The sequence below is a fragment of the Barbatula barbatula genome (genome assembly GCF_947034865.1).
Source record: "Barbatula barbatula genome assembly, chromosome: 22".
In the NCBI taxonomy this organism is placed as follows: Eukaryota; Metazoa; Chordata; class Actinopteri; order Cypriniformes; family Nemacheilidae; genus Barbatula; species Barbatula barbatula.
In genome coordinates this window covers 18663074-18675795 of record NC_136785.1, presented here as the reverse complement: position 1 = coordinate 18675795, position 12722 = coordinate 18663074, and the positions used below count along the sequence as shown (strand labels likewise).

Here is a 12722-nt window from a genome sequence, read left to right as displayed (position 1 = left end):
GTCCAATTGAGCTGTTAGAATGTCAGAAACAAGCTTTCTGAGCTGAGAACTGCATTTTGTGACATAGTTCATCAGTGGATGATGAGAATGTCAGTTTTGAAAAAGAACACAGTTCATTACTGAAATGCTCCAATTGAGCTGTTAGAATGTCAGAAACAAGCTTTCTGAGCTGAGAAATGCATTTTGTGACAAAGTGAATCAGTGGATGATGAGAATGTCAGTTTTGACAAAGAACACTGATCATCACTAAAATGCTCCAATTGAGCTGTTAGAATGTCAGAAACAAGCTTTCTGAGCTGAAAACTGCATTTTGTGACAAAAAGCATCAGTGGATGATGAGGATGTCAGTTTTGACGAAGAACACTGTTCATTACTGAAATGCTCCAATTGAGCTGCTAGAATGTCAGAAACAAGCTTTCTGAGCTGAAAACTGCATTTTGTGACAAAAAGCATCAGTGGATGATGAGAATGTCAGTTTTGACAAAGAACACTGATCATTACTAAAATGCTGTAATTGAGCTGTTAGAATGTCAGAAACAAGCTTTCTGAGCTGAGAACTGCATTTTGTGACAAAGTGAATCAGTGGATGATGAGAATGTCAGTTTTGACAAAGAACACTGATCATTACTAAAATGCTGTAATTGAGCTGTTAGAATGTCAGAAACAAGCTTTCTGAGCTGAGAAATGCATTTTGTGACAAAGTGAATCAGTGGATGATGAGAATGTCAGTTTTGACAAAGAACACTGATCATCACTAAAATGCTCCAATTGAGTTGTTAGAATGTCAGAAACAAGCTTTCTGAGCTGAGAACTGCATTTTGTGACAAAGTGAATCAGTGGATGATGAGAATGTCAGTTTTGACAAAGAACACTGATCATTACTAAAATGCTCCAATTGAGCTGTTAGAATGTCAGAAACAAGCTTTCTGAGCTGAAAACTGCATTTTTTTGACAAAGTGCATCAGTGGATGATGAGAATGTCAGTTTTGACAAAGAACACTGTTCATTACTAAAATGCTCTAATTGAGCTGTTAGAATGTCAGAAACAAGCTTTCTGAGCTGAAAACTGCATTTTGTGACAAAAAGCATCAGTGGATGATGAGAATGTCAGTTTTGACAAAGAACACTGATCATTACTAAAATGCTGTAATTGAGCTGTTAGAATGTCAGAAACAAGCTTTCTGAGCTGAGAAATGCATTTTGTGAAAAAATGAATCAGTGGATGATGAGAATGTCAGTTTTGACAAAGAACACTGTTCATTACTGAAATGCTCCAATTGAGCTGTTAGAATGTCAGAAACAAGCTTTCTGAGCTGAAAACTGCATTTTTTTGACAAAGTGCATCAGTGGATGATGAGAATGTCAGTTTTGACAAAGAACACTGTTCATTACTAAAATGCTCTAATTGAGCTGTTAGAATGTCAGAAACAAGCTTTCTGAGCTGAGAACTGCATTTTGTGACAAAGTGAATCAGTGGATGATGAGAATGTCACTTTTGACAAAGAACACTGATCATTACTAAAATGCTCTAATTGAGCTGTTAGAATGTCAGAAACAAGCTTTCTGAGCATAAAACTGCATTTTGTGACAAAGTGCATCAGTGGATGATGAGAATGTCAGTTTTGACAAAGAACACTGTTCATTACTAAAATGCTCTAATTGAGCTGTTAGAATGTCAGAAACAAGCTTTCTGAGCTGAAAACTGCATTTTGTGACAAAAAGCATCAGTGGATGATGAGAATGTCAGTTTTGACAAAGAACACTGTTCATTACTAAAATGCTCTAATTGAGCTGTAAGAATGTCAGAAACAAGCTTTCTGAGATGAGAACTGCATTTTGTGACAAAGTGAATCAGTGGATGATGAGAATGTCAGTATTGACAAAGAACACTGTTCATTACTAAAATGCTCCAATTGAGCTCTTAGAATGTCAGAAACAAGCTTTCTGAGCTGAAAACTGCATTTTTTTGACAAAGTGCATCAGTGGATGATGAGAATGTCAGTTTTGACAAAGAACACTGTGCATTACTAAAATGCTCTAATTGAGCTGTTAGAATGTCAGAAACAAGCTTCCTGAGCTGAGAACTGCATTTTGTGACAAAGTGAATCAGTGGATGATGAGAATGTCACTTTTGACAAAGAACACTGATCATTACTAAAATGCTCTAATTGAGCTGTTAGAATGTCAGAAACAAGCTTTCTGAGCATAAAACTGCATTTTGTGACAAAGTGCATCAGTGGATGATGAGAATGTCAGTTTTGACAAAGAACACTGATCATTACTAAAATGCTCTAATTGAGCTGTTAGAATGTCAGAAACAAGCTTTCTGAGCTGAGAACTGCATTTTGTGACAAAGTGAATCAGTGGATGATGAGAATGTCACTTTTGACAAAGAACACTGATCATTACTAAAATGCTCCAATTGAGCTGTTAGAATGTCAGAAACAAGCTTTCTGAGCTGAAAACTGCATTTTTTTGACAAAGTGCATCAGTGGATGATGAGAATGTCAGTTTTGACAAAGAACACTGTTCATTAATAAAATGCTCTAATTGAGCTGTTAGAATGTCAGAAACAAGCTTTCTGAGCTGAGAACTGCATTTTGTGACAAAGTGAATCAGTGGATGATGAGAATGTCACTTTTGACAAAGAACACTGATCATTACTAAAATGCTCTAATTGAGCTGTTAGAATGTCAGAAACAAGCTTTCTGAGCTGAAAACTGCATTTTGTGACAAAAAGCATCAGTGGATGATGAGAATGTCAGTTTTGACAAAGAACAGTAATCATTACTAAAATGCTCCAATTGAGCTGTTAGAATGTCAGAAACAAGCTTTCTGAGCTGAGAACTGCATTTTGTGACATAGTTCATCAGTGGATGATGAGTGTCAGTTTTGACAAAGAACACTGTTCATTACTGAAATGCTCCAATTGAGCTGTTAGAATGTCAGAAACAAGCTTTCTGAGCTGAGAACTGCATTTTGTGACAAAGTGCATCAGTGGATGATGAGAATGTCAGTTTTGACAAAGAACACTGTTCATTACTGAAATGCTCCAATTGAGCTGTAAGAATGTCAGAAACAAGCTTTCTGAGATGAGAACTGCATTTTGTGACAAAGTGCATCAGTGGATGATGAGAATGTCAGTTTTGACAAAGAACACTGTTCATTACTAAAATGCTCTAATTGAGCTGTTAGAATGTCAGAAACAAGCTTTCTGAGCTGAGAACTGCATTTTGTGACAAAGTGAATCAGTGGATGATGAGAATGTCACTTTTGACAAAGAACACTGTTCATTACTAAAATGCTCTAATTGAGCTGTTAGAATGTCAGAAACAAGCTTTCTGAGCTGAAAACTGCATTTTGTGACAAAGTGAATCAGTGGATGATGAGAATGTCAGTTTTGACAAAGAACACTGATCATTACTAAAATGCTCTAATTGAGCTGTTAGAATGTCAGAAACAAGCTTTCTGAGCTGAGAACTGCATTTTGTGACAAAGTGAATCAGTGGATGATGAGAATGTCACTTATGACAAAGAACACTGATCATTACTAAAATGCTCCAATTGAGCTGTTAGAATGTCAGAAACAAGCTTTCTGAGCTGAAAACTGCATTTTTTTGACAAAGTGCATCAGTGGATGATGAGAATGTCAGTTTTGACAAAGAACACTGATCATTACTAAAATGCTCCAATTGAGCTGTTAGAATGTCAGAAACAAGCTTTCTGAGCTGAGAACTGCATTTTGTGACATAGTTCATCAGTGGATGATGAGAATGTCAGTTTTGACAAAGAACACTGTTCATTACTGAAATGCTCCAATTGAGCTGTTAGAATGTCAGAAACAAGCTTTCTGAGCTGAGAACTGCATTTTGTGACATAGTTCATCAGTGGATGACGAGAATGTCAGTTTTGACAAAGAACACTGTTCATTACTGAAATGCTCCAATTGAGCTGTAAGAATGTCAGAAACAAGCTTTCTGAGCTGAGAACTGCATTTTGTGACAAAGTGCATCAGTGGATGATGAGAATGTCAGTTTTGACAAAGAACACTGTTCATTACTAAAATGCTCTAATTGAGCTGTTAGAATGTCAGAAACAAGCTTTCTGAGCTGAGAACTGCATTTTGTGACAAAGTGAATCAGTGGATGATGAGAATGTCACTTTTGACAAAGAACACTGATCATTACTAAAATGCTCTAATTGAGCTGTTAGAATGTCAGAAACAAGCTTTCTGAGCTGAAAACTGCATTTTGTGACAAAAAGCATCAGTGGATGATGAGAATATCATTTTTGACAAAGAACACTGATCATTACTAAAATGGTCCAATTGAGCTGTTAGAATGTCAGAAACAAGCTTTCTGAGCTGAGAACTGCATTTTGTGACATAGTTCATCAGTGGATGATGAGAATGTCAGTTTTGACAAAGAACACTGTTCATTACTGAAATGCTCCAATTGAGCTGTTAGAATGTCAGAAACAAGCTTTCTGAGCTGAGAAATGCATTTTGTGACAAAGTGAATCAGTGGATGATGAGAATGTCACTTTTGACAAAGAACACTGATCATCATTAAAATGCTCCAATTGAGCTGTTAGAATGTCAGAAACAAAGCTTTCTGATCTGAAAACTGCATTTTGTGACAAAAAGCATCAGTGGATGATGAGAATGTCAGTTTTGACAAAGAACACTGATCATTAATAAAATGCTCCAATTAAGCTGTTAGAATGTCAGAAACAAGCTTTCTGAGCTGAGAACTGCATTTTGTGACATAGTTCATCAGTGGATGATGAGAATGTCAGTTTTGACAAAGAACACTGTTCATTACTGAAATGCTCCAATTGAGCTGTTAGAATGTCAGAAACAATCTTTCTGAGCTGAGAAATGCATTTTGTGACAAAGTGAATCAGTGGATGATGAGAATGTCAGTTTTGACAAAGAACACTGATAATCACTAAAATGCTCCAATTCAGCTGTTAGAATGTCAGAAACAAGCTTTCTGAGCTGAGAACTGCATTTTGTGACAAAGTGAATCAGTGGATGATGAGAATGTCAGTATTGACAAAGAACACTGATCATTAATAAAATGCTCCAATTGAGCTGTTAGAATGTCAGAAACAAGCTTTCTGAGCTGAAAACTGCATTTTTTTGACAAAGTGCATCAGTGGATGATGAGAATGTCAGTTTTGACAAAGAACACTGTTCATTACTAAAATGCTCTAATTGAGCTCTTAGAATGTCAGAAACAAGCTTTCTGAGCTGAGAACTGCATTTTGTGACAAAGTGAATCAGTGGATGATGAGAATGTCACTTTTGACAAAGAACACTGATCATTACTAAAATGCTCTAATTGAGCTGTTAGAATGTCAGAAACAAGCTTTCTGAGCTGAAAACTGCATTTTGTGACAAAAAGCATCAGTGGATGATGAGAATGTCAGTTTTGACAAAGAACACTGATCATTACTAAAATGCTGTAATTGAGCTGTTAGAATGTCAGAAACAAGCTTTCTGAGCTGAGAAATGCATTTTGTGACAAAGTGAATCAGTGGATGATGAGAATGTCAGTTTTGACAAAGAACACTGATCATTACTAAAATGCTCCAATTGAGCTGTTAGAATGTCAGAAACAAGCTTTCTGAGCATAAAACTGCATTTTGTGACAAAGTGCATCAGTGGATGATGAGAATGTCAGTTTTGACAAAGAACACTGTTCATTACTAAAATGCTCTAATTGAGCTGTTAGAATGTCAGAAACAAGCTTTCTGAGCTGAAAACTGCATTTTGTGACAAAAAGCATCAGTGGATGATGAGAATGTCAGTTTTGACAAAGAACACTGTTCATTACTAAAATGCTCTAATTGAGCTCTTAGAATGTCAGAAACAAGCTTTCTGAGCTGAGAACTGCATTTTGTGACAAAGTGAATCAGTGGATGATGAGAATGTCAGTATTGACAAAGAACACTGTTCATTACTAAAATGCTCCAATTGAGCTCTTAGAATGTCAGAAACAAGCTTTCTGAGCTGAAAACTGCATTTTTTTGACAAAGTGCATCAGTGGATGATGAGAATGTCAGTATTGACAAAGAACACTGTTCATTACTAAAATGCTCCAATTGAGCTGTTAGAATGTCAGAAACAAGCTTTCTGAGCTGAAAACTGCATTTTTTTGACAAAGTGCATCAGTGGATGATGAGAATGTCAGTTTTGACAAAGAACACTGATCATTACTAAAATGCTCTAATTGAGCTGTTAGAATGTCAGAAACAAGCTTTCTGAGCTGAAAACTGCATTTTGTGACAAAAAGCATCAGTGGATGATGAGGATGTCAGTTTTGACGAAGAACACTGTTCATTACTGAAATGCTCCAATTGAGCTGCTAGAATGTCAGAAACAAGCTTTCTGAGCTGAAAACTGCATTTTGTGACAAAAAGCATCAGTGGATGATGAGAATGTCAGTTTTGACAAAGAACACTGATCATCACTAAAATGCTCCAATTGAGCTGTTAGAATGTCAGAAACAAGCTTTCTGAGCTGAGAACTGCATTTTGTGACATAGTTCATCAGTGGATGATGAGAATGTCAGTTTTGACAAAGAACACTGTTCATTACTGAAATGCTCCAATTGAGCTGTTAGAATGTCAGAAACAAGCTTTCTGAGCTGAGAACTGCATTTTGTGACATAGTTCATCAGTGGATGATGAGAATGTCAGTTTTGACAAAGAACACTGTTCATTACTGAAATGCTCCAATTGAGCTGTAAGAATGTCAGAAACAAGCTTTCTGAGCTGAGAACTGCATTTTGTGACAAAGTGCATCAGTGGATGATGAGAATGTCAGTTTTGACAAAGAACACTGTTCATTACTAAAATGCTCTAATTGAGCTGTTAGAATGTCAGAAACAAGCTTTCTGAGCTGAGAACTGCATTTTGTGACAAAGTGAATCAGTGGATGATGAGAATGTCACTTTTGACAAAGAACACTGATCATTACTAAAATGCTCTAATTGAGCTGTTAGAATGTCAGAAACAAGCTTTCTGAGCTGAAAACTGCATTTTGTGACAAAAAGCATCAGTGGATGATGAGAATATCATTTTTGACAAAGAACACTGATCATTACTAAAATGGTCCAATTGAGCTGTTAGAATGTCAGAAACAAGCTTTCTGAGCTGAGAACTGCATTTTGTGACATAGTTCATCAGTGGATGATGAGAATGTCAGTTTTGACAAAGAACACTGTTCATTACTGAAATGCTCCAATTGAGCTGTTAGAATGTCAGAAACAAGCTTTCTGAGCTGAGAAATGCATTTTGTGACAAAGTGAATCAGTGGATGATGAGAATGTCACTTTTGACAAAGAACACTGATCATCATTAAAATGCTCCAATTGAGCTGTTAGAATGTCAGAAACAAGCTTTCTGATCTGAAAACTGCATTTTTTTGACAAAAAGCATCAGTGGATGATGAGAATGTCAGTTTTGACAAAGAACACTGATCATTAATAAAATGCTCCAATTAAGCTGTTAGAATGTCAGAAACAAGCTTTCTGAGCTGAGAACTGCATTTTGTGACATAGTTCATCAGTGGATGATGAGAATGTCAGTTTTGACAAAGAACACTGTTCATTACTGAAATGCTCCAATTGAGCTGTTAGAATGTCAGAAACAATCTTTCTGAGCTGAGAAATGCATTTTGTGACAAAGTGAATCAGTGGATGATGAGAATGTCAGTTTTGACAAAGAACACTGATAATCACTAAAATGCTCCAATTGAGCTGTTAGAATGTCAGAAACAAGCTTTCTGAGCTGAGAACTGCATTTTGTGACAAAGTGAATCAGTGGATGATGAGAATGTCAGTATTGACAAAGAACACTGATCATTACTAAAATGCTCCAATTGAGCTGTTAGAATGTCAGAAACAAGCTTTCTGAGCTGAAAACTGCATTTTTTTGACAAAGTGCATCAGTGGATGATGAGAATGTCAGTTTTGACAAAGAACACTGTTCATTACTAAAATGCTCTAATTGAGCTCTTAGAATGTCAGAAACAAGCTTTCTGAGCTGAGAACTGCATTTTGTGACAAAGTGAATCAGTGGATGATGAGAATGTCACTTTTGACAAAGAACACTGATCATTACTAAAATGCTCTAATTGAGCTGTTAGAATGTCAGAAACAAGCTTTCTGAGCTGAAAACTGCATTTTGTGACAAAAAGCATCAGTGGATGATGAGAATGTCAGTTTTGACAAAGAACACTGATCATTACTAAAATGCTCCAATTGAGCTGTTAGAATGTCAGAAACAAGCTTTCTGAGCTGAGAACTGCATTTTGTGACAAAGTGAATCAGTGGATGATGAGAATGTCAGTATTGACAAAGAACACTGATCATTACTAAAATGCTCCAATTGAGCTGTTAGAATGTCAGAAACAAGCTTTCTGAGCTGAAAACTGCATTTTTTTGACAAAGTGCATCAGTGGATGATGAGAATGTCAGTTTTGACAAAGAACACTGTTCATTACTAAAATGCTCTAATTGAGCTCTTAGAATGTCAGAAACAAGCTTTCTGAGCTGAGAACTGCATTTTGTGACAAAGTGAATCAGTGGATGATGAGAATGTCACTTTTGACAAAGAACACTGATCATTACTAAAATGCTCTAATTGAGCTGTTAGAATGTCAGAAACAAGCTTTCTGAGCTGAAAACTGCATTTTGTGACAAAAAGCATCAGTGGATGATGAGAATGTCAGTTTTGACAAAGAACACTGATCATTACTAAAATGCTCCAATTGAGCTGTTAGAATGTCAGAAACAAGCTTTCTGAGCTGAGAACTGCATTTTGTGACATAGTTCATCAGTGGATGATGAGAATGTCAGTTTTGAAAAAGAACACAGTTCATTACTGAAATGCTCCAATTGAGCTGTTAGAATGTCAGAAACAAGCTTTCTGAGCTGAGAAATGCATTTTGTGACAAAGTGAATCAGTGGATGATGAGAATGTCAGTTTTGACAAAGAACACTGATCATCACTAAAATGCTCCAATTGAGCTGTTAGAATGTCAGAAACAAGCTTTCTGAGCTGAAAACTGCATTTTGTGACAAAAAGCATCAGTGGATGATGAGGATGTCAGTTTTGACGAAGAACACTGTTCATTACTGAAATGCTCCAATTGAGCTGCTAGAATGTCAGAAACAAGCTTTCTGAGCTGAAAACTGCATTTTGTGACAAAAAGCATCAGTGGATGATGAGAATGTCAGTTTTGACAAAGAACACTGATCATTACTAAAATGCTGTAATTGAGCTGTTAGAATGTCAGAAACAAGCTTTCTGAGCTGAGAAATGCATTTTGTGACAAAGTGAATCAGTGGATGATGAGAATGTCAGTTTTGACAAAGAACACTGATCATTACTGAAATGCTCCAATTGAGTTGTTAGAATGTCAGAAACAAGCTTTCTGAGCTGAGAACTGCATTTTGTGACAAAGTGCATCAGTGGATGATGAGAATGTCAGTTTTGACAAAGAACACTGATCATTACTAAAATGCTCCAATTGAGCTGTTAGAATGTCAGAAACAAGCTTTCTGAGCTGAAAACTGCATTTTTTTGACAAAGTGCATCAGTGGATGATGAGAATGTCAGTTTTGACAAAGAACACTGTTCATTACTAAAATGCTCTAATTGAGCTGTTAGAACAGGGGTGTCAAATTCAAATTTATTAAGGGCCATGCTGAGGGGTTAGTGATAAATTCAGGGGCCAGACATGCATTTTTAAAGTGTTCTTTTGTTTAATGAATTAATGTAGTGTACTAGTAACTGTACGAAACCTCCTATTAATTAAAATAACAAAGTTTTAATTAAATTTTTCAAGATACTTCAGAACTTCATAATGCAAAACTTTTTTGTCACATGCTGTATATTTTTTTCTCGAAACAAAACAAGAAATAAAGTCTTTGACAAGAAAAACTGATTTACAAAACAAAATGTCAACAAGACTTTGTTATGAAGAATATGAAAACAGTCAACAAGTTCTCGGATATTGTATTATTTTGCTTTCAAATTAAACACATTCATGGATTTATATTGATTATAATCTTAAGAAATTATACATGACACTTTTTAACTCTTACCAGACACTCTGCACCTTTTATTAGAAATTATTTTGTCTATTCTAGGGTTAATGTCTTTTGCCATGGCTACCTTTAATACAGAGACAAGATGCTTGTCTGTGAGGCGGGACCGGTGGGATGTTTTAGTCAGTTTCATTATGGAGAACATCTGCTCGCAGGAGTATGTGCTTCCGAACATAGACATGATGCGTGCAGCATGAAGGCGAAGGTGTGGCATCGATTCAGGGAGTAGGGGTGCAAATTCAGCTGCCCCAACTGACTGGTATTGGGCTTTTAGATGAGTATTACATTGCAATTCAATGAGTTCCAATTGCAAGTGCTCAGGTGCAGTGTCAACATCAACTGCAAATGGATTTGCAGACAGGTCAAAGTTGAACTTCTGAGATTCAAAATCAGAAAATCTTCTGCTGAATTCAGCTTTCAGGGTGTTCAGTTTGTCGGCATACAGTTCAGTCGGGAATTTGATGTTGACTGTGTCACTGACTGACTGGCAAACGGGAAAATGAGACAGGTTGGCTTGGCGCATCTGGCCCTCCCACAGGCGCAGTTTAATTTGAAACGCATTAACAGAGTCTCGCATTTGCGTGATTAGCTGCTTTCGACCCTGGAGTTTTACATTAAGATCGTTGAGGTGCTCCGTTATATCACACAAAAATGCCAAGTCGCTCAGCCATTTTTCATTCTCGAGCTCGGGGATGGACTTTTGTTTGCTTTCCATGAAATGTGCGATCTCAGTGCGAGTATCAAAAAATCTTCGCAACACTTTACCTCGACTTAACCAGCGCACTTCTGTGTGGTAGGGGACATCCTCATGCACGCAATGTTCCTCCTCTAAAAGTGCTCTGAATTGCCGGTGATTCAAACCCCGTGAACGAATAAAGTTTACTGTCTTGTTTACAACTGTCATTACATGTCCCATATCCAGCACCTTCCCACATAGTGCCTCCTGGTGAATGATGCAGTGGTAGGCTGTCAGGTTTTCACCTGTATGCCTCACCTTTTCTCGAACCAAACCCACCAAACCACGGTACTCACCGCACATCGCAGGTGCACCGTCCGTTGTAAGACCAACAAGTTTATTCCACTGCAATTCTGCGTCAGTGACACACTGCTCAACTTGTGAGAAAATGTCCTGTCCAGATGTTGTCCCGTGCATCGCTCTTATATCCAAAAGTTCCTCAGTGACAGAAAACTGTGCGTCTACCCCTCGAATGTATACAGAGAGCTGGGCAGTGTCTGTTTTGTCTGTACTCTCATCTACGGCCAGTGAATATGCAACAAAGTCCTTAGCTTTTTCTTTTAACTGGGCCTGCGTGTCAGAGGCCAGCTCATCCACCCGACTAGCCACAGTGTTTCGGGAAAGGCTGATGTTAGCAAAAGCTTGCTTTTTGTCCGGGCACACAACACCACATACCTTATCCATACAGACTTTAATAAATTCTCCCTCTGTAAACGGCTTGCATGCTCTTGCTATTTCCTCCGCAATAATGAAGCTTGCCTTCACAGCTCCCTCGCTCTGACTGTTCATACGAGTGAACATGTGTTGTTGTTGCTGAAGTTTGTGTTTTAGTTCTTTTACTTTTCGCTGCCGCATATCCATGTCCATGCTTCCATATTGGTCATGCTTCGTTTCGAAATGCCTCCTTAGATTATACTCTTTAAAAACTGCTAGTGACTCTTGACATATTAGACACGTTGGCTTGTTCTTGTACTCACAGAATAAATACTCTGTTTCCCATCTTTGTTGGAATTGTCGATATTCACTGTCAACTTTTCTTTTTTTAGCCATTGTGCTAGCCACCCTTTTAGCTTAATTTGCGTTGTATACAGTTATCATCACCTAGTAGTTATTCTCTGATACAATTAGTGTTGAGTAGAGCACGATAGCGCCCCCTGCGTTTCAATGTTGTCACTGGCCTAATTTTTCACAGCAAACGGGCCACATTAAAAGAATAACCAGAATTTGTTGGAGGGCCTGATTAAAAGTCGTGGCGGGCCGTCTATGGCCCGCGGGCCTTGTAATTGACACATGTGTGTTAGAATGTCAGAAACAAGCTTTCTGAGCATAAAACTGCATTTTGTGACAAAGTGCATCAGTGGATGATGAGAATGTCAGTTTTGACAAAGAACACTGTTCATTACTAAAATGCTCTAATTGAGCTGTTAGAATGTCAGAAACAAGCTTTCTGAGCTGAAAACTGCATTTTGTGACAAAAAGCATCAGTGGATGATGAGAATGTCAGTTTTGACAAAGAACACTGTTCATTACTAAAATGCTCTAATTGAGCTCTTAGAATGTCAGAAACAAGCTTTCTGAGCTGAGAACTGCATTTTGTGACAAAGTGAATCAGTGGATGATGAGAATGTCAGTATTGACAAAGAACACTGTTCATTACTAAAATGCTCCAATTGAGCTCTTAGAATGTCAGAAACAAGCTTTCTGAGCTGAAAACTGCATTTTTTTGACAAAGTGCATCAGTGGATGATGAGAATGTCAGTTTTGACAAAGAACACTGTTCATTACTAAAATGCTCTAATTGAGCTGTTAGAATGTCAGAAACAAGCTTTCTGAGCTGAGAACTGCATTTTGTGACAAAGTGAATC

At 37.4% G+C, this 12722-nt stretch overlaps 1 protein-coding gene across 1 annotated transcript in view; it reads right to left on the bottom strand.

Annotated features, from left to right (window-relative positions):
• Window positions 1–10107: 10107 nt before the first annotated feature.
• LOC306911615 (general transcription factor II-I repeat domain-containing protein 2-like) overlaps window positions 10108–12722 on the bottom strand; it is a gene marked incomplete at both ends in the record, with an annotated part of 42638 nt that continues 40023 nt past the window's right edge. The window contains one exon of the mRNA XM_079487079.1: window positions 10108–11795. Within this exon, the coding sequence (XP_079343205.1) occupies window positions 10108–11795 (1688 nt within the window). The remainder of the gene's footprint in view (window positions 11796–12722) is intronic.